This window comes from Salvelinus namaycush, chromosome 4 (assembly GCF_016432855.1).
Source record: "Salvelinus namaycush isolate Seneca chromosome 4, SaNama_1.0, whole genome shotgun sequence".
Lineage (NCBI taxonomy): Eukaryota > Metazoa > Chordata > Actinopteri > Salmoniformes > Salmonidae > Salvelinus > Salvelinus namaycush.
In genome coordinates, this window is record NC_052310.1 from 70,119,107 (window position 1) to 70,142,223 (window position 23,117).

A 23,117-nucleotide genomic window follows, 5' to 3' on the forward strand; every position below is an offset into this window, starting at 1 on the left:
TGGGGTCCGCTCACCAACCAAGATTTCACAAAATGGGACAAACACCAAATTGAGACTCTGCATGCAGAATTCTGCAAAAATATCCTCCGTGTACAACGTAGAACACCAAATAATGCATGCAGAGCAGAATTAGGCCGATACCCACTAATTATCAAAATCCAGAAAAGAGCCGTTAAATTCTACAACCACCTAAAAGGAAGCGATTCCCAAACCTTCCATAACAAAGCCCTCACCTACAGAGAGATGAACCTGGAGAAGAGTCCCCTAAGCAAGCTGGTCCTAGGGCTCTGTTCACAAACACAAACACACCCCACAGAGCCCCAGGACAACAGCACAATTAGACCCAACCAAATCATGAGAAAACAAAAGATAATTACTTGACACATTGGAAAGAATTAACAAAAAAACAGAGCAAACTAGAATGCTATTTGGCCCTAAACAGAGAGTACACAGTGGCAGAATACCTGACCACTGTGACTGACCCAAACTTAAGGAAAGCTTTGACTATGTACAGACTCAGTGAGCATAGCCTTGCTATTGAGAAAGGCCGCCGTAGGCAGACATGGCTCTCAAGAGAAGACAGGCTATGTGCACACTGCCCACAAAATGAGGTGGAAACTGAGCTGCACTTCCTAACCTCCTGCCCAATGTATGACCATATTAGAGAGACATATTTCCCTCAGATTACACAGATCCACAAAGAATTTGAAAACAAATCCAATTTTGATAAACTCCCATATCTACTGGGAGAAATTCCACAGTGTGCCATCACAGCAGCAAGATTTGTGACCTGTTGCCACAAGAAAAGGGCAACCAGTGAAGAACAAACACCATTGTAAATACAACCCATATTTATGCTTATTTATTTTAACTTGTGTGCTTTAACCATTTGTACATTGTTACAACACTGTATATATATAATATAACATTTGTAATGTCTTTATTGTTTTGAAACTTCTGTATGTGTAATGTTTACTGTTAATTTGTATTGTTTATTTCACTTTTGTATAATATCTACCTCACTTGCTTTGGCAATGTTAACACATGTTTCCCATGCCAATAAAGCCCCTTGAATTGAATTGAATTGAATTGAATTGAGAGAGGGGTAGAGCGGTAGAGAGAGAGAAGGGTAGAGAGAGAGAGAAGGGTAGAGAGAGAGAGAGATAGGGGTAGAGATAGAGAGAGAAAGGGGTAGGAGAGAGAGAAAGGGGTAGGAGAGAGAGAGAAAGGGGTAGGAGAGAGAGAGAAAGGGGTAGGAGAGAGAGAGAGGGGTAGAGAGAGAGTGGGGGGGAGAGAGAGAGAGTGGGGGGGAGAGAGAGAGAGTGGGGGGGAGAGAGAGAGAGTGGGGGGGAGAGAGAGAGAGAGAGAGTGGGGGGAGAAAGAGAGTGGGGGGGGAGAGAGAGAGTGGGGGGGAGAGAGAGTGGGGGGGGGAGAGAGAGAGTGGGGGGGGAGAGAGAGAGAGTGGGGGGGAGAGAGAGAGAGTGGGGGGGAGAGAGAGAGAGTGGGGGGGAGAGAGAGAGAGAGTGGGGGGAGAGAGAGAGAGAGTGGGGGGAGAGAGAGAGAGTGGGGGGAGAGAGAGAGGGGTAGAGAGAGAGAGAGTGGGGGGAGAGAGAGTGGGGGGAGAGAGAGTGGGGGGAGAGAGAGAGGGGTAGAGAGAGGGGTAGAGAGAGAGAGGGGTAGAGAGGGAGAGGGGAAAAGAGAGAGAGGGGTAGAGAGAGAGAGAGTGGGGGGAGAGAGAGGGGTAGGAGAGAGAGAGTGAGTAGGGGAGAGAGAGAGTGAGTAGGGGAGAGAGAGAGTGAGTAGGGGAGAGAGAGAGTAGGGGAGAGAGAGGGTAAGGGAGAGGGAGAGAGGGTAGGGGTGAGAGAGAGAGGGTAGGGTTGAGAGAGAGAGGGTAGGGGTGAGAGAGAGGGTAGGATGAGAGAGAGGGTAGGGATGAGAGAGAGAGGGTAGGGATGAGAGAGAGAGGGTAGGGATGAGAGAGAGTGTAGGGTATTACCAGGGGGTGGTGTGAGCTGTATGTTGTGCTTCTGGCAGTATCCCTTGGGTAGGATGGCATGGGAGGAAGCATGGTAGCAGAACCAGTCAGACCCATCACCCGACCCATCTGTGCCATCAATGCCCACCATCAGGTAGCCATCCAACAGCACCTGGGAGAGAGAGAGAGAGTAAGAGAGAGTTACAACAGTTACCTTCCTACTAGACTCCATTTCAAGGTAATCCACGATGGCATAGCAGTCAGACATGTGTTTTATCTTGTCCCGTGTAAATAATAGTTTCCCCCGTTTTTCCCCCATATATATTTCGTATATATTTTAATCTCACTTTCCATCTACGGACTGAATATACTCTCCTGCAACCCGCCTCACCCAATATGGTACGGATCTGCTATTTTTATACTTTAGAACCGGAACCCCCATCAGAAGCAAGCCAGCTAACTAGCTACTAGTCAGTTAGCCACTGCTAGGGGTCTTCACCGTTAACTCGGACACCAGCCAGCCTCAGCTCGGTCAATACCTGCCAGTCTGCACAGCGCGAAATCAACCCAGAGCATATCGTACTTCTTTTTCTCTACCACATCTCCGGAATCCTACCGCAAGCTCTGGACCTTTACACCGGATCATCGCAGCTAGCTAGCTGAAATCTGAGTGGCTACTCCTGGCGAACGTCTTTGTCACGAAGAAAGCAAGAGTTAGCCTTGAACTAGCCTCGAGCTAGGCCCATCTCCTGGCTAGCTGAAGAGGTCCACCAGCTAATTCTTTGGCTACAATACCTCCTTTGCCAATTGGCCTGGACCCTTTATTGCCATCACAGAGCCCCGCCGATCCATCACGACTGGTGGTTTCACCAGGTGGTTTCAACAGGCTTTTCCGTTGCGACGTCGCCGAAGATCCATCTGCAGGCCACGGCCCAGTAGTTTTATGAATTGCCGTGTCTCCAGCTCTCCAAGCGTAGTTGCGACTACCGAATGGCCCCCTGACTCACCTATTGCTGCTCATTGGACCCTATGATCACTCGGCTACTCCTGCCTCTCCCTAATGTCAATTTGCCTTGTCAACTGCTGTTTAGGTTAGTTATTATTGTTTTATTTCACTAAAGAGCCCCCAGCCCCGTCCTAAACGCCTTAGATAGCTCTTTTGTTGCACCCTCCACACATAGCGGAGACCTCACTTGGCGTAAATGGTGCCTCCAGAGACACGCAACCGCTCTCATCGTCACTCAATGCCTAGGTTTACATTCACTGTACTCACATCCTACCACACCCTTGTCTGTACATTATGCCCTGAATCTATTCTACCACGCCCAGAAATCTGCTCCTTTTATTCTCTGTCCCCAACGCACTAGACAACCAGTTCTTATAGCCTTTAGCCGTACCCTTATCCTACTCCTCCTCTGTTCCTCTGGTGATGTAGAGGTTAACCTAGGCCCTGTAGCTCCCAGCATCACACCTATTCCCAAGGTGCTCTCATTGGTTGACTCCTGTAACCGAAAAAGCCTTGGTTTCATGCATGTTAACATCAGAAGCCTCCTTCCTAAGTTTGTTTTATTCACTGCTTTAGCACGCTCCGCCAACCCAAATGTCCTAGCCGTGTCTGTATCCTGGCTTAGGAAGGCCACCAAAAATTTTGAAATTTCCATCCCCAATTACAACATTTTCCGTAAAGACAGTACTGCTAAAGGTGGCGGAATTGCAATCTACTGTAGAGTTCTGTCATACTATCCAGGTCTATGCCCAAACAGTTCGAGCTTCTATTTTTAAAGATCCATCTCTCCAGAAATAAGTCCCTCACTGTTGTTATAGACCCCCCTCAGCTCCCAGCTATGCCCTGGACACCATATGTGAATTGATAGCCCCCCCATCTATCGTCAGAGTTCGTACTGCTAGGTGACCTAAATTGGGATATGCTTAACACCCCGGCCGTCCTACAATCAAAGCTAGATACCCTCAATCTTACACAAATGATCAAGGAACCTACCAGGTACAACCCCAAATCCATAAAACATGGGCACCCTCATAGATATCATCCTGATCAACTTGCCCTCTAAATACACCTCTGCTGTTTTCAACCAGGATCTCAGCGATCACTGCCTCATTACCTGTGTCCGTAATGGGTCCGCGGTCAAACGACCAACAATCATCACTGTCAAACGCTCCCTAAGACACTTCTGCGAGCAGGCCTTTCTAATCGACCTGGCCAAGGTATCCTGGAAGGATATTGACCTCATCCCGTCAGTAGAGGATGCCTGGTTGTTCCTTAAACGTGCTTTCCTCACCATCTTAAACAAGCATGTCCCTTTCAAAAAATGTAGAAATTAGAACAGATATAGCCCTTGGTTCACTCCAGACCTGACTGCCTTTGACCAGCACAAAATCACCCTATGGCGTACTGCACTAGCTTCGAATAGTCCCCGCGATATGCAACTTTTCAGGGAAGTCAGGAATCAATACACATAGTCAGTTAGGAAAGCAAAGGCTAGCTTTTCAAACAGAAATTTGCATCCTGCAGCACTAATTCCACAATGGTTTGGGACACTAAAGTCCATGGAGAATAAGAGTACCTCCTCCCAGCTGCCCACTACACTGAGACTAAGAAACACTGTCACCACTGATAAATCCACGATAATTTCAATAAGCATCTCTATACGGCTGGCAATGCTTTCCACCTGGCTACCCCAAACCCGGCCAACAGCTCCGTACCCCCCGCAGCAACTGGCTCAAGCCCCCCCCCCCCCCCCCCCCGCTTCTCCTTCACCCAAATCCAGACAGCTGATGTTCTGAAAGAGCTGCAAAATCTGGATCCCTACAAATCAGCTTGGCTAGACAATCTGGACCCTCTCTTTCTAAAAGTATCCGTCGTCATTGTTGCAACCCCTATTACTAGGCTGTTCAACCTCTCTTTCGTATCGTCTGAGATTCCTAAAGATTGGAAAGCGGCCGCAGTCATCCCCCTCTTCAAAGGGGGAGACACTCTAGACCCAAACAGTTATAGACCTATATCCATCCTGCCCTGCCTTTCTAAAGTATTCGAAAGCCAAGTGAACAAACAGTTCACCGACCATTTCGAATCCCACCGTACCTTCTCCGCTATGCAATTTGGTTTCCGAGCTGGTCACGGGTGTACCTCAGCCACGCTCAAGGTCCTAAACGATATCATAACTGCCATCGATAAAAGACAGTACTGTGCAGCCGTCTTCATTGACCTGGCCAAGGCTTTTGACTCTGTCAATCACTGTATTCTTATCGGCAGACTCAACAGCCTTGATATCTCTAATGACTGCCTCGACTGGTTCACTAACTACTTCTCAGAGTTCAGTGTGTCAAATTGGAGGGCCTGTTGTCCGGACCTCTGGCAGTCTCTATGGGGGTGCCACAGGGTTCAATTCTCGGGCCGACTCTTTTCTCTGTATATATCAAAAATGTTGCTCTTTCTGCGGGTGATTCTTTGATCCATTTCTACGCAGACGACACCATTCTGTATACATCTGGCCCTTCTTTGGACACTATTAAAAAACCTCCAAACGAGCTTCAACGCCATACAACACTCCTTTCGTGGCCTCCAACTGCTCTTAAATACTTGTAAACCTAAATGCATGCTCTTCAACCGATCGCTGCCCGCACCCGCCTGCCCGACTAGCATCATTACTCTGGACGGTTCTGACTTAGAATATATGGACAACTATAAATACCTAGGTGTCTGGCTAGACTGTAAACTCTCCTTCCAGACTCACATTAAGCATCTCCAATCCAAAGTTAAATCTAGAATCGGCTTCCTATTTCGCAACAAAGCCTCATTCACGCATGCTGCCAAACATACCCTCGTAAAACTGACCATCCTACCGATCCTTGACTTCAGCGATGTCATTTACAAAATAGCCCCCAACACTCTACTCAGCAAATTGGATGCAGTCTATCACAGTGCCATCCGTTTTGTCACCAAAGCCCCATATACTACCCACCACTGCGACCTGTATGCTCTCGTTGGCTGGCCCTCACTACATATCCGTCGCCAAACCCACTGGCTCCAGGTCATCTGTAAGTCTTTGCTAGGTAAAGCTCTGCCTTATCTCAGCTCACTGGTCACCATAGCAACACCCACCCGTAGCATGCGCTCCAGCAGGTATATTTCACTGGTCATCCCCAAAGCCAACACCTCCTTTGGCCGCCTTTCCTTCCAGTTCTCTGCTGCCAATGACTGGAACAAATGGCAAAAATCACTGAAGTTGGAGACTTATATCTCCCTCACTAACTTTAAGCGTCAGCTGTCAGAGCAGCTTACCGATAATTGCACCTGTACACAGCCCATCTGTAAATAGCCCATCCAACCAACTACCTTCCTCATCCCCATATTTGTTTTTCTGCTCTTTTGCACACCAGTATTTCTACTTGCACATCATCATCTGCACATATATCACTCCAGTGTAAATTGCTAAATTGTAATCACTTTGCCACTATTGGCCTATTTATTGCCTTACCTTCTTACTTAATTTGCACACACTGTGTACAGATGTTTCTATTGTGTTATTGATTGTACGTTTGTTTATTCCATGTGTAACTCTGTGTTGTTGTTTTTGTCGCACTGCTTTACTTTCTTGGCCAGGTCGTAGTTGTAAATGAGAACTTGTTCTCAACTTGCCTACCTGGTTAAATAAAAGGTGAAATAAAAATAAATAAATACAAAAAAAAAAAAAAAAACAGGTTGAATCACAAGTTTTCTGGACAGAAGAAGCCATTAAAACACTACACAGCTGATTTAAATAATCAAAGCTTGATGATGAGTTCATCATTTCAATCAGCTGTGTAGTGCTAGGGCAAAAACCAAAACATGAACCCCAGGACCGAGTTAGGGAAACCCTGCTTTTAAACAGTTAGAGTTTAATGGCTGCGATAGGAGGAAATTTAAGATGGATGAACAACATTGTAGTTACTCCACAATACTAACCTAACTGACAGAGTGAAAAGAAGGAAAGCCTGTACAGAATAAAAATATTCCAAAACATGCAACCTGTTTGCAATAAGGCACTGAAGTAATACTGCAAAACTGTGGAAGAAATGTCTTGAAAAGAAAGTGTTATTTTTGGGACAAATCCAACACAACACATCACTGAGTACCACTTTATATTTTCAAGCATGGTGGTGGCTGCATCATGTTATGGGTATGCTTGTCATCGGCAAGGACTAGGGAGTTTAAGATACAAATAAACGGAATAGCGCCAAGCACAGGCAAAATCCTTGGGGGAAACCTGATTCAGTCTGCTTTCCAACGGACACTGAGAGACAAATTCACATTTCAGCAGGACAATAACCTAAAACACTAGACCAAATCTACAGTGGAGTTGAATGTCATTGAATGTTCCTGAGTGGCTGAGTTACAGTTCTGACTTAAAATCGGCTTTAAAATCTATGACAAGACATGAAAATGACTGTCTAGCAATGATCAATAACCAACTTGTTTTTTAAAGAATGTGCAAATATTGTGCAATCCAGGTGTGCAAAGACTTACCCAGAAAGGGTAAGCTGTAATCATCTCACAGCTGTAATCACTGCCAAAGGGGATTCTAACATGCATTGACTCAGGGGCTTGAATAATTATCTAAATCAAGATAGAACACCAATTTATTTTTCATATTATTATTATAATATTTTTTACAAATGTTATAATTTTTCTTCCACTTTGAAATTAGAGTATTTTGTGTAGATCGTTGACAATGACAATTAAATCAATTTTAACCCCTACTTTAATACACTATAAGTACATTTGTGCAAATACTTATGACACCTTCAAATGGAGGGACTAGATACATAGTGCTTTCATTTCTAAACTGTAAAACATATGTATGAAAATACCCTCAAATAAAAGGTGACATTCTGTTCTGTCACCTCATATAAAACATTTAATATCAAATATCATGTTGGAGTATAGAGCCAAATTAAGTGTACATAGACAATATTAGTTAAAACATTACAGCATTGCAGCCAAGAATGAAAATCCTCTCAATCATTACCTTGTGTACAGTGGCCACACAGATGTTGCCCAGGTTTACAGGGTTGATGGCCTCCAGCTTCATTCCCACCTCAAAGAAGCCTCCTTCCATGTACACAGTCCTGGGCTGTGGGGGGTCATAGAGAGGCATAACAGTGTTATAGAAGTCCAGTCGTGAAACAAGCCGTTGTGGCTTGTTGCAGAAACAGCACTCTATTTGTGCTTCTTTTGCAGACTCCTCTGGTGTTCGTCAAACCATCAACAAATGAGCTGTAGATAGACATTGATTCATGTGATCAGTCTGTACACTGACCTTCTTAAACAGCATGGGGACGCTGTCACAGTACACCTTACGGAATGTTGGGTGGTCAACGTCTAGGGGAAAATGTTTCATATTATCAACCTTCAATTTAATCAACATAGAAAACACCCCCCCCCCCCCGTGCACCAGTTGGTTTAATCCCGTACCAGCCAGTTTGATGACGTGGCCCACTTTGCTGGACCAGCCCACTGGGTGCAGAAGGGGGCTCCACATGTGGCACCAGACGTCAGAGAGGGGCTCCCCTTTGGCCTCCTGCTCCCCGTCCTCATAGACCAGTCTTAGGCGGCCTCCGGTCACAGTGTCCACCACTGCCAGCCGTGTTCGGCTCACCAGAGTGCGGTCCACCACCTCCACACGCATGCCAGTACGGAACGGACACTTCATACTCTCTGCCAGCTGAGAGGGAGGAAGGAGAAAAAGAGAGAGAAGGGGGGAGACACATGCAGAGAGAGAAGGGAAGGCCATTACAGAGACACGGGGCAGTGGTGGAGAGATGTGGAAATTTGGTTGGTTCTACCACAAAGAAAAAGTATGTCTGACACAAGTGTTACCTTCATATAGAAGTCCACAGGCAAAGTTCTGGCTCCAACCAGCCGGTTCATCAGGTACTCCTTCCAGTCAGAGATGTTCTGGTGCACAGCTAGAACAGGGGGACACAACCAATAGTGTGCATTCGGAAACTATTCAGACCCCTTACATTTTTCCACATTTTGTTACGTTACAGCCTTATTCTAAAATTGATTAAATTGTTAGTTTTTCTCATCAATCTACACACAATACCCCATAATGACAAAGCAAAAACAGTTTAAGAAATGTTTGCAAATTTATAAAATATAAAAAAATGAAATATTACATTAACATAAGTATTCAGACCCTTTACCCCAGTACTTTGTTGAAGCACCTTTGGCAGCAATTACAGCCTCGAGTCTTCTTGGGTATGACGCTACAAGCTTTGCACACCTGTATTTGGGAGTTTCTCCCATTCTTCTCTGCAGATCTGCTCAAGCTCTGTCAGGTTGGATGGGGAGTGTCACTGCACAGCTACTTTCAGGTCACTGGCTGGGCCACTCAAGGATATTGAGACTTGTCCCGAAACCACTCCTGCGTTGTCCTGTTGGAAGGTGAACCGTCGCCCCAGTCTGAGGCCCTGAGCAGGTTTTCATCAAGGATCTCTCCATACTTTGCTTCGTTAATCTTTCCCTCGATCCTGACTGGTCTCCCAGACCCTGCCACTGAAAAACATCCCCACAGCATGATGCTGCCACCCCCATGCTTCACCGTAGGGATGGTGCCAGGTTTCCTCCAGACATGACGCTTGGCATTCAGGCCAAAGAGTTAAATCTTGGTTTCATCAGACCAGAGAAGCTTGTTTTCTCAGCTCTAAGCAGAGTCTTGGTGGTTCCAAATTTCTTCCATTTAAGAATGATGGAGGCCACTGTGTTCTTGGGGACCTTCAATGCTGCAGACATTTTTTGGAACCCTCCTGTGCCTCGACACATTCCTGTCTGAGATCTATGGACAATTCCTTCGACCTCATGGCTTGGTTTTTGCTGTGACATGCACTGTCAACTGTGGGACCTTCTATAGACAGGTGTGCCTTTCCAAATCATGTCAAATCAAACTTTATTTGTCATGTGCCGAACACAACAGAACTTACCGTGAAATGCTTACTTACAAGCCCTTAACCAACAATGCAGTTCAAGAAAGAGTTCAGTTTATTTGGTCAATATTTTCTTAAGTAAAAAAATAAAATAACAATAACGAGGCTATATACAGGGGGTACCGGTACACAGTCAATGTGCTGGGGGGTACAGGTAAGTTAATTGTACACGTAGGTACTGGTAAAAATGACTATGCATGGATATGTAAATAGTCCGGGTAGCCATTTGATTAATTGTTAAGCAGTCTCATGGCTTGGGGGTAGAAGCTGTTACGGAGCCCTTTGGTCCTAGACTTGCCGTGCGGTAGCAGAGAGAACATTCTATGACTTGGGTGACTGGAGTCTTTGACAATTTTTTGGACACCGACTAGTATATAGGTCCTGGATGGCAGGAACTCGGGCCCAGTGATGTACTGTGCTGTACGCACTATTCTCTTTAGCGCCATCAAGGTCAGATAACGAGCGGTTGCCATACCAGCCCGTGATGCAACCGGTCAGGATGCTACTGATGGTGGAGCTGTAGAACTTTGAGGATCTGGGGTCCCATGACAAACCTTTTCAGTCTCCTAAGGTGGGAAAAGGTGTTGTCGTGCCCTCTTCACAACTGTCTTGGTGTGTTTGGACCATGATAGTTTGTTGGTGATGTGGACACCAAGGAACTTGAAACTCTTGACCCGCTCCACTACAGCCCCGTCGATGTTAATGAGGGCCTGTTTGGCCCGCCTTTTCCTGTAGTTCACGATCAGCTCCTTTGTCTTGCTCACATTGAGGGAGAGGTTGTTGTCCTGGCAGTCTCTGACCTCCTCCCTATAGGCTGTCTCATCGTTGTCGGTAATCAGGCCTTACCACTGTTGTCGTCAGCAAACTTAATGATGGTGTTGGAGTCGTGTTTGGTCACACAGTCGTGGGTGAACAGGGAGCACAGGAGGGGACTAAGCACGCACCCTTGAGGGGCTCCAGTGTTGAGGATCAGCGTGGCAGACGTGTTGTTGCTTACCTGTACCACTTGGGGGCAGCACGTCAGGAAGTCCAGGATCCAGTTGCAGAGGGAGGTGTTAAGTCCCAGGGTCCTTAGCTCAGTGATGAGCTCTGTGGGCACTATGGTGTTGAACGCAATCAATTGAATTAACCACAGGTGGACTCCAATCAAGTTCGAGAAACATCTAGATGGAAACAGGATGCACTTGAGCTCAATTTCAAGTCTCATAGCTTTTCGAGTAGCATCACTTTTAATTTAAATAACATATTTATATTGGCAATTTTATTTATTTAACCTTTATTTAACCAGGTAGGCTAGTTGAGAACAAGTTATTAATTTGACACATACAACAACACAGAGTTACACATGGAATAAAAAAAACATAGTCAATAATACAGTAGAAAAAATAAAACAAGTCTATATACAGTGAGTGCAAATGAGGTAAGATAAGGCAATAAATAGGCCATGGTGGCAAAGTAATTACAATATAGCAATTAAACACTGGAATGGTAGATGTGCAGAAGATGAATGTGCAAGTAGAGATACTGTGGTGCAAAGGAGCAAGATAAATAAATAAATACAGTAGGGGGATGAGGTAGATAGATGGGCTGTTTACAGATGGGCTATGTACAGGTGCAGTGATCTGTGAGCTGCTCTGACAGCTGATGCTTAAAGCTAGTGAGGGAGATATGAGTCTCCAGCTTCAGTGATTTTTGCAGTTTGTTCCAGTCATTGGCAGCAGAGAACTGGAAGGAAAGGCGACCAAAGGAGGAATTGGCTTTGGGGGTGACCAGTGAGATATACCTGCTGGAGCGCGTGCTATGAGTGGGTGCTGCTATGGTGACCAGTGAGCTGAGATAAGGCGGGGCTTTACCTAGCAGAGACTTGTAGATGATCTGGAGCCAGTGGGTTTGGCGACGAGTATGAAGCGAGGGCCAACCAATGAGAGCGTACAGGTCGCAGTGGTGGGTAATATATGGGGCTTTGGTGACAAAACGGCTGCATCCAATTTGTTGAGTAGAGTGTTGGAGGCTATTTTACAGATGACATCGCCGAAGTTGAGGATCGGTAGGATAGCCAGTTTTACGAGGGTATGTTTGGCAGCATGAGTGAAGGATGCTTTGTTGCGATATAGGAAGCCGATTCTAGATTTAATTTTGGATTGGAGATGCTTAATGTGAGTCTGGAAGGAGAGTTTTCAGTCTAACCAGACACCTAAGTATTTGTAGTTGTCCACGTATTCTAAGTCAGAGCCGTCCAGAGTAGTGATGCTGGACTGGCACTGCAGGTGCGGGCAGTGATCGATTGAATAGCATGCATTTAGTTTTACTTGCATTTAAGAGCAGTTGGAGGCCACGGAAGGAGAGTGGTATGGCATTGAAGCTCGTCTGGAGGTTAGTTAACACAGTGTCCAAAGAGGGGCCAGAAGTATACAGAATCGTGTCTTCTGCGTAGAGGTGGATCAGAGAATCACCAGCAGCAAGAGTGACATCATTGATGTATACAGAGAAGAGAGTCGGCCCGAGGATTGAACCCTGTGGCACCCCCATAGAGACTGCCAGAGGTCTGGACAACAGGCCCTCCGATTTGACACACTGAACTCTGTCTGAGAAGTAGTTGGTAAACCAGGCGAGGCAATCATTTGATAAACCAAGGCTGTCGAGTCTGCCAATAAGAATGTGGTGATTGACAGAGTCGAAAGCCTTGGCCAGGTCGATGAATACGGCTGCGCAGTAATGTCTTTTATCGATGGCGGTTATGATGTCGTTTAGGACCTTGAGCATGGCTGAGGTGCACCCATGACCAGCTCTGAAACCAGATTGCATAGCGGAGAAGGTACGGTGGGATTCGAAATGGTCGGTAATCTGTTTGTTAACTTGGCTTTCGAAGACCTTAGAAAGACAGGGTAGGATAGATATAGGTCTGTAGCAGTTTGGATCTAGAGTGTCACCCCCTTTGAAGAGGGGGATGACCGCGGCAGATTTCCAATCTTTGGGAATCTCAGACGATACGAAAGAGAGGTTGAACAGGCTAGTAATAGGGGTTGCAACAATTTCGGCAGATCATTTTAGAAAGAGGGTCCAGATTGTCTAGCCCGGCTGATTTGTAGGGGTCCAGACTTTGCAGCTCTTTCAGAACATCAGCTATCTGGAATTGGGTGAATATAAAGAAACACAAATTACAACTTGAACAGGTATATCCTTTTATCCCCTTATACTTATTGAAACACCTCCCTCCCCTTAACAAAAGCAGCATACATATAAAAATTAAATAAAACATACAATTGGAAATAAATATACGCACATGTGTACGTACACATACAGTACCAGTCAAAAGTTGTCACCTACTCATTCAAGGGTTTTAAATTTATTTTTACTATTTTCTACATTGTAAAATAATAGAAGACATCACCACTATGAAAAAACACATATGGAATCATGTAGTAACCAAAAAAAGTGTTAAACAAATCAAAATATATTTTAGATTCTTCATTCAAAGTAGCCATCCTTTGCCTTGACAGCTTTGCACACTCTTGGCATTCTCTCAACCAGACTCATGAGGTAGTCACCTGGAATGCATTTAAATTAATAAGGAACACCTGTTGAAAGTTAATGCGTTTGAGACAATAATTTGTGTTGTGACAAGGTAGGGGCGGGTATACAGAAGATAGCCCTATTTGGTAAAAGACCAAGTCTTTTAACCAAAATTTAAAGAACTTCAAGTGCAGTCGCAAAAACCATCAAGCGCTATGATGAAACTGGCTCTCATGAGAACCACCACAGGAAACGCTAACTCAGAGTTCATTAGAGTTACCAGCCTCAGAAATTGCAGCCCAAATACAGTTGAAGTCTGAAGTTAACACCTTAGCCAAATACATTTCAAATGCAGTTTCACAATTCCTGACATTTAATCCTAGTAAAAATCACCTGTCTTAAGTCAATTAGAATCACGACTTTATTTTAAGAGTGTGAAATGTCAGAATAATAGTAGAGAGAATGATTTATTTCAGCTTTTATTTCTTTCATCACATAACCAAGTGGGTCAGAAGTTTACATACACTAAATTAGTATTTGGTAGCATTGTCTTTAAATTGTTTAACTTGGGTCAAACGTTTCAGGTAGCCTTCCACAAGCTTCCCAAAATAAGTTGGGTGAATTTTGGCCCATTCCTCCTGACAGAGCTGGTGTAACTCAAATCAAATCAAGTTTATTTTATATAGCCCTTCGTACATCAGCTAATATCTCGAAGTGCTGTACAGAAACCCAGCCTAAAACCCCAAACAGCAAGCAATGCAGGTGTAGAAGCACGGCGGCTAGGAAAAACTCCCTAGAAAGGCCAAAACCTAGGAAGAAACCTAGAGAGGAACCAGGCTATGAGGGGTGGCCAGTCCTCTTCTGGCTGTGCCGGGTGGAGATTATAACAGAACATGGCCAAGATGTTCAAATGTTCATAAATGACCAGCATGGTCAAATAATAATCAGGAGTAAATGTCAGTTGGCTTTAACTGAGTCAGGTTTGTAGGCAACCTTGCTCGCACGCGCTTTTTCAGTTCTGCCCACAAATTTTCTATGGGATTGAGGTCAGGGCTTTGTGATGGCCACTTCAATACCTTGACTTTGTTGTCCTTAAGCCATTTTGCCACAACTTTGGAAGTATGCTTGGGGTCATTGTCCATTTGGAAGACCCATTTGCAACCAAGCTTTAACTTCCTGACTGATGTCTTGAGATGTTGCTTCAATATATCCACATAATTTTCCTCCTCATGATGCCATCTATTTTGTGAAGTGCACCAGTCCCTCCTGCAGCAAAGCACCCCCACAACATGATGCTGCCACCCCCGTGCTTCATTGTTGGGATGGTGTTCTTCGGCTTGCAAGCATCCCCCTTTTTCCTACAAACATAACGATGCTCATTATGGCCAAACAGTTCTATTTTTGTTTCATCAGACCAGAGGACATTTCTCCAAAAAGTATGATCTTTGTCCCCATGTGCAGTTGCAAAACGTAGTCTGGCTTTTTTATGGCAGTTTTGGAGCAGTGGCTTCTTCCTTGCTGAGAGGCCTTTCAGGTTATGTCGATATAGGACTTGTTTTTACTGTGGATATAGATATTTTTGTACCTGTTTCCTCCAGCATCTTCACAAGGTCCTTTGCTGTTGTTCTGGGATTGATTTGCACTTTTCGCACCAAAGTACATTCATCTCTAGGAGACAGAACGTGTCTCCTTTCTGAGCGGTATGACGGCTGCGTGGTCCCATGGTGTTAACACTTGCATACTATTGTTTGTACAGATGAATGTGGTACCTTCAGGCATTTGGAAATTGCTCCTAAGGATGAACCAGACTTGTGGAGGTCCACAATTTTTTTTCTGAGGTCTTGGCTGATTTCTTTTGATGTTTCCATGATGTCAAGCAAAGAGGCACTGAGTTTGAAGGTAGGCCTTGAAATACATCCACAGGTACACCTCCAATTGACTCAAATGATGTCAATTAGCCTATCAGAAGCTTCTAAAGCCATTACATCATTTTCTGGAATTTTCCAAGCTATTTAAAGGCACAGTCAACTTAGTGTATGTAAACTTCTGACCCACTGGAATTGTGATACAGTGAATTATAAGTGAAATAATCTGTCTTTAAACAATAGTTGGAAAAATGTATTGTGTCATGCAAAGTAGATGTCCTAACCGACTTGCCAAAGCTATAGTTTGATAACAAGAAATTTGTGTTTAAACTTCTTCTCAATAGGGGGTGCTGTTTGCAATTTGTAATATTTTAGTTCCCAAATTAAACTGCCTCGTACTCAATTCTTGCTCGTACAATATGCATATTATTATTACTATTGGATAGAAAACACTCTCTAGTTTCTAAAACCGTTTGAATTATATCTGTGAGTAAAACAGAACTGGAGCTAGAGCAATTTTCCTATGAGGATGTGAGAATGCTGAAATCTGCCGGCTGTTCTGAGATCCGTTTATAAATCTGCCTGTCTTCTATTGGTTGAGATGCACTGCATACGCCTTCCCCTGGATGTCAGCGAATAGTGAGAATTGAAATGGTGTTGCTAGGCAGATCTGAGAGCTTATAAATGGCCTGGGAACGTGGGGTCCGGTCTTTGTTCACTTCGCTCTGACGCAGAAAGGACCTCTGGCTGTCGTGATAGAAAGCTCCCTTTATAGCTCTTAGATATATCCGGCTCTGTTTTTATTTGACATAGGTGTTAAAGACATCATAATGTTGTTATATTAAACCGAGTTATATCAGTTTATATCGGTATATTGCGATTTTCGGATATTTATTTGTACTGCGTTTTAGTGAGTCGGACACGTCTTTGCCACATGGCTAATGTTTACTGCTAATTCGAACGTTGAAGAGGACAATCTACAACCAAGCAACGATTCTTTTGGACTAAGGACACCTTGCCCAAGATTCTGATGGGAGTTCATCAAAAAGTAAGAACTATATATGATGTTAATTCGTTGTTCTGTTGAAAAATGTAGAACTCATATTCTGCCATTAATCTAGGTGCGGTCTCGCTTTAACGCACACTGTATGTTGTAGTAACGTTAATTTTAAAAATCTAACACAGCGATTGCATTAAGAACTAATGTATCTTTCATTTGCTGTCCAACCTGTATTTTTTAGTCAATTTTATGATTAGTTACTGATTAGACTAGGTGCCTCTCCCAAGATTTCTCCCGACATATTGTTGGCAGCCTGGCTACTTTTCTCATTGTATAACCACGATTTGTGCCGCTAAATATGCACATTTTCGAACAAACTCTATATGTATTGTGTAATATGATGTTATAGGACTGTCATCTGATGAAGTTTTGAGAAGGTTAGTCAAAAATGTAATATCTTTTGCTGGTTTATTCGCTATCGCTAACGTGCATGAATCAATGCTGCTGTGTGGTTGGCTATTGTAGTAAGCTAATATAATGCTATATTGTGTTTTCGCTGTAAAACACTTAAAAAATCTGAAATATTGGCTGGATTCACAAGATCTTTGTCTTTCATTTGCTGTACGCTGTGTATTTTTCAGAAATGTTTTATGATGAGTATTTAGGCAATACACAATGGTCTCTGTAGTTATTCTAGTTGCTTTGGTGAGAGTTGTGATGGTGGCTGCAATGGTAAACTATGATTTATACCTGAAATATGCACATTTTTCTAACAAAACATATGCTATACAATAAATATGTTATCAGACTGTCATCTGATGAAGTTGTTTCTTGGTTAGTGGCTATTTATATCTTTATTTGGTCGAAATTGTGATAGCTACCTATGCAGGAAAAAAATGGTGGAGAAAAAAAAGTTGTCTTTTGCTATCGTGGTTAGCTAATAGATTTACATATTGTGTCTTCCCTGTAAAACATTTAAAAAATCAGAAATGATGGCTGGATTCACAAGATGTGTATCTTTCATCTGGTGTCTTGGACTTGTGATTTAATGATATTTAGATGCTAGTATTTACTTGTGACGCTATGCTAGGCTATGCTAGTCAGCTTTTTTACTGATGGGGTGCTCCCGGATCCGGGATTGGGAGGAAGTAGAAGTTAAATGACCAACATAAGTGTATGTAATCTTCCGACTTCAACTGTAAATGCTTCACAGAGTTCAAATAGCAGACATCTCAACATCAACTGTTGAGAGGAGACTGCGTGAATCAGGCCTTCATGGTCGAATTTCTGCAAAGAAATCACTACTAAAGAACACCAATAATAAGAAGAGACTTGCTTGAGCCAAGAAACACAAGCAATGGACAGGTGGAAATCTCTCTGATGAGTCCAAATTAGAGATTCTTTGTTCCAACTGCCGTGACTTTGAGACGCAGAGTAGGTGGACAGATGATCTCTGCATGTGTGGTTCCCACCGTAAAGCATGGAGGAGGAGGTGTGATGGTGCTTTGCTGGTGACACTGTGATTTATTTAGAATTCAAGGCACACTAACCAGCATGGCTACCACAGCATTTTGCAACGATACTCCATCCCATCTAGTTTGCGCTTAGCAGGACTATAAATTTGTTTTTCAACAGGACAATGACCCAACACAATTCCAGGCTTGGTGAGGGCTATTTGTGCCTAAGAGTGTGTAAAGCTGTCATCAAGGCAAAGGGTGGCTACTTTGAAGAATTTCAAATATATTTTGATTCATTTAACACTTTTTTGGTTACTACATGATTCCATATGTGTTATTTCATCGTTTTTATGTCTTCACTATTATTACTATTCCATTTTTAAAATAAAGAAAAACCCTTGAATGAGTAGATGTGTCCAAACTTTTGACTGGTACTGTACATACAAAAAATACATCTAAAATATCAAAACATACTATCCCTTCCCTCCCACACCCTCTCATATCCCCTGTTGGCCAAAATTCGTACTCCTGATCAATGGAAGGCTACTGTTCAAAAAAGGAAATTAAAGGCTGCCATCTCAAGAAAAAGTTATCAGTACAAACTCTCAAAGTGTTTTTTCTAAGTGTAGAAAAGACATTAGATCTTTCAACCAGGCTGATACAGTGGGAGGTTTGGAGGATTTCCAATTAAGCAAGATCTGCCGGCAGGGTATGAGGGAAGCAAACTTTACAACGTCTGCTTTACTTTTAGTGAGACTAGGCAACAAAGATGGAACTCCAAATATAGCTATCAAAGGACAAGCCTGCAGGTCAATATCTAGCATTTTAGAGAGAGTATTAAAAAAGGATGACCAATACTCAGACAGCTTAGAACATGAATAAAACATATGGGTGTGGTCTGCCGAAGTGATTGAACATTTATCACGTGTCATTTGTGTCTGGGAGGAATTTACTACGTTTTTCCTTTGGTGTAGTGAATTCTGTGCAAGACCTTGAACTGAATGAAACGTAACCGAGCATATGAGGATGTGGAGTCCTTGTTGATTGGAGAGGGTTCAAAGGAAAGAATAATATCATATAATCTAGAATTCAGAAACCTAGGTCAAATGTTCATTTTAACAGATTGGATTCTGCCAGCTAAGAAGAGAGGCAGACTATCCAAGCGTTGTAAGTCTGCTTTAACTCATGTGACTAGACTTGCTAAGTTTATTTTATGGAGGGTAGCCAGAGGCCACACCTCAATAGGAAAAACGACAGGCGTAAAGGTAGTGGGGTTGATGGGAAAACATAGATTTTTCTGAATGTTCAATTTGTAACCTGAGAATGATCCAAATGTGTTTAAAATATGCAGTATGTTATCGACAGAGTTCACAGGGTTAGTGATATATAATAGTAGATAATCTGCGTACAGTGACACACTGTGTTCTTCACCAGCTCTGTGGATTCCAGTGAATGATCATCATCATCATCATCATTTTAAGGCCAAGGAAAGCAGTTCTATTGCAAGTGCAAAAAGGAGTGGAGACATAGGGCACCCTTGACGGGTCCCTCTGGATAGGCGGAAGTATTTGAATGTTGAGAGTTGGTGTGAACGCTAGCCGTAGGAGCAGAATAGAGCAGACGTATCCATGAGATGAAATTGGACCCAAAACCAAATCTTATCAAAACTGAAATAAATAATCCCACTCCACCAGGTTTAAAGCCTTCTCCGCATCAAGAGACACAACAATTGTAGGGTCTGGAGAGAGTATAAATGTTCAAAAGACGACGTACATTGGAAAACAGTTGTCGCCCTTTGATGAAACCTATTTGATCATCAGATATGACATCCTGGAGGCAGGGTTCCAAACGGCATGCTAGAACCTTAGCTAATAGTTTAACATCAGAGCTCAAAAGTGAAATGATCTTTATCTTTCTTGAGTATAAGTAATATGGAGGCTTGAGTTAGCGTCGTGAGGAGAGAGCCCTGTGATAACGAGTCGGTGAAAATATCTAATAGTAATGGGGCGAGTTGATCTGGGAATTTTTTTGAATAATCAATTGGGAAGTCATCAGGGCCTGGGGCCTTGCCACTTTGCATTAACTTTAGACCCTTTGTTATCTCATCTAGATGTTGAGGGTTGTCCAGAACTTCACTGATGTCCATACTAAATGGATGGAATATCCAAGTTATCTAAAAAGTTGTTTATTGCCGTATTATCTGATGGGGGTTCGGATTTGTAGAGGTTAGAATAAAATGACAAAACTTGAATAAATATTAGAGGGATCACTTGTAAGATTACGGTAAGAGTTATATAACTGAGATGCTGACTGGCGTTTAAGTTGGTGTGCCAAAAGGCGGCTGGCCTTGTCACCATATTCGTAGTACGTCCCCTTTGTTTGTTGCAACAGAAACTCTGCTTTATCAGTGGAAAGCAGATTAAATTCAGTTTGAAGTTTCAACCTCTCTGCGTATAATTCAGGGGATGGTGAAGTTTAATCCTGGCGGTCTATTGCCAGGATTGAGTCCAGCAGTTCTTGACGTTTCAGTTGTTTGTTTGACATAATGAGCATTATAAGAAATTATCGTTACCCGTAATACAGCTTTGAAAGTCTCCCAAAGAAGAGAGGGGGAGGGGTTGTTATTTTTATTCCTTTGAATGAATACGTTTATGTTGGTTGAAATAAAAAGTTACAGAATTATTTGTTAGACAACAGGGCCATGTTAAATCTCCAAGTCAACTGTTTTTTGCATTCGGAGTAAGAGCTAAGTCCAGAATGTGGGGAGAATGGTCCGAAATGACTATAGCAGAATATTCTGTAGTTTTAACTGAGGGGAGAAGGACTCTAAAACAAATGTAGTCTATGAGGGAGTAGGCTTGATAAACATGAGAAAAGTAGAAGTCTTTTGAGAACGGATGAGGGAAGTGCCATGGATAAACACAACCCATTTGGGTCGTGAATGTAGAAAGAGCTTTTGACATCCCGGAAGGAGTAAGTGTTCTGGGATTAGACCGGTCGAGTCATGGTTCAATAACATAGTTAAAGTCCCCGCCGAAGATGAGGCGGTGGGTGTCAAGATTAGGGAGAGAGGCTAAAAGAGATGTCTTAAATCTAGTGTCATCCCAGTTAGGGGCGTAAACATTTGCAAGTATTACAGGGGTCTGGAAGAGTGTCCAATAACTATTGTATAACATCCTCCAGGATCTGAAATGATCTGAGAGGGTGAAAACTGTGCTCGTTTGTGAATCACTATTGCGCTTTGCCATTAAAATTAGAATGAAAAACCAGTCCAACCCAGGCTTTACGCAATCTAGTATGGTCATTAACACATATTGCATTTCTTCAAGAAACGCACCTATCAGTATTCAGGCTGTTCAGATGTGAAAATACTCTGGAGCTCTTAATTTGCACTCCACAACCTGCGAATGTTCCATGTCACCAGTCTGACTGGAAGCCCCAAAATACCATGCCGACTTGTTGTTGAACTAGACATGAATTCTTAGAAGAGGAGAAGTCAAATGAAGAAAAATGAGGAAGAGAGATTGAGAGAGAAACTCAAATCCTTTAGAGAAACAGAGCACAAGAATCTTTGGATAATGCCAACATAACCTACCTTCCCACCCACTCTCAACATTCCCAACATACACTAAAATAAAATACATGTGATAGTACAACACCATTCAAAGAAAAAAAAAAGAGAAAAATTACTAATTTTAAACTTGTCGTTATGAACGAGACAAGCAGCAGAAATTCTCTCTTACTCAGCATCCGTTGATTACCCTAAACATGTACAGTGAGGTCAAACCGACCTAGGAAAGAAGTTACAAATGCCCTTGAAATAAAATTAAAAAAATATGTCAGTAGGTAAGTGTACAATTTGGGTTTTGGTCACACTTTAAATAAAAGAGTATAACCTTCAGCTTCAGATATTGAAAAATGTTAACAGTGATTGGTGGCATTTCAATGGCCATAATATGAATGTAGTCCACTAGGTGTCGCCACATGGCTGAGTAATGAGAAACATTCTAAATTAAGCAGTAGGCTATGAAAAGGGTCAGCCCCAGTCTTGGTAAATTGTTACAAATGTCCTTAGGGGGAAACAATGAAATAACAGTATACAAATGGACAACTAGCATTTTGGATATGTACAATTAAGCAGTGGTGGGCCGTCAGGGCCTTATCTCAGTTCACTGGTCACGATGGCTACACCCACCCGTAGCACGCGCTCCAGCAGGTGTATCTCACTGATCATCCCTAAAGCCAAAACCTCATTTGGACGCCTTTCCTTCCAGTTCTCTGCTGCCTGCGACTGGAACGAATTGCAAAAATCTCTGAAGTTGGAGACTTTTATCTCCCTCAACAACTTTAAAAATCTGCTATCCGAGCAGCTAACCGATCGCTGCAGCTGTACATAGTCCATCTGTAAACTACCCACCCAATTTACCTACCTCACCCCCCATACTGCTTTTATTTATTTACTTTTCTGCTCTTTTGCACACCAGTATCTCTTCTTGCACATGATCATCTGATGATTTATCACTCCAGTGTTAATCTGCTAAATTGTAATTACTCGATTTATTGCCTACCTCATGCCTTTTGCACACATTGTATATAGATTCTCTTTTTTTTCTACCATGTTATTGACTTGTTTATTGTTTACTCCATGTGTAACTCTGTGTTGTTGTCTGTTCACACTGCTATGCTTTATCTTGGCCAGGTCGCAGTTGCAAATGAGAACTTGTTCTCAACTAGCCTACCTGGTTAAATAAAGGTGAAATAAAAAATAAAAAAATAAAAAAATAAAAAAGGCCTTCTCTGCTGGCCTAAACATCATCAGAATATATATATTTTTTTAAAATATATTTTCCCACAAATATGTATTAAATTATTCCCCAGAGTAAGAGTTATACTCTTCATTTCATAGCTTTCCTCTTGGTTGCACTGCTTCCAGCCCCAGGTTGAGATTTTGAGGGCTGGTCTTTATGTTAGATCTTTTATCCAATCATATTCAGCCATCATGTGTTGCCAGGGGTCTAAAATCTGCCCTCAGGCCTTCAGAATCAACAGTGCGGGCGCTTGTAGCTTATAGTGAATGGAAATGAAAATGTAGTGTCAACCAATCAGCTTTAGAGTTGGCTATTGTACGCCTTCTGGCTGGCTCCAGTGTTACACAGGAGCCAGCTAGCAGGCGTAGTGCGTGCACGTCTTTTGATTGGATTACCAATATTGAGAGGCAGGTCCTATGGAGATCTAGGAAACTGAATTTGATAAACGAATTAATTCGCGTACTACTAAGCTGTTTTTTCAACCCACAATGGCGGAAGGAGGAAAAGATATCG

General features: G+C 42.9%; 1 protein-coding gene across 1 annotated transcript in view; it reads right to left on the bottom strand.

The window, feature by feature from the left end:
* The window catches only part of l3mbtl2 (L3MBTL histone methyl-lysine binding protein 2), a 37,463-nt gene that overhangs the window by 8,787 nt on the left and 5,559 nt on the right, over positions 1 to 23,117 (bottom strand). The window contains exons 9-13 of the mRNA XM_038992277.1: positions 8,853 to 8,941; positions 8,448 to 8,697; positions 8,293 to 8,354; positions 8,002 to 8,106; positions 1,997 to 2,147 (exon numbers count right to left, since the gene is read on the bottom strand). Of these exons, the coding sequence (XP_038848205.1) occupies positions 1,997 to 2,147; positions 8,002 to 8,106; positions 8,293 to 8,354; positions 8,448 to 8,697; positions 8,853 to 8,941 (657 nt within the window). The remainder of the gene's footprint in view (positions 1 to 1,996; positions 2,148 to 8,001; positions 8,107 to 8,292; positions 8,355 to 8,447; positions 8,698 to 8,852; positions 8,942 to 23,117) is intronic.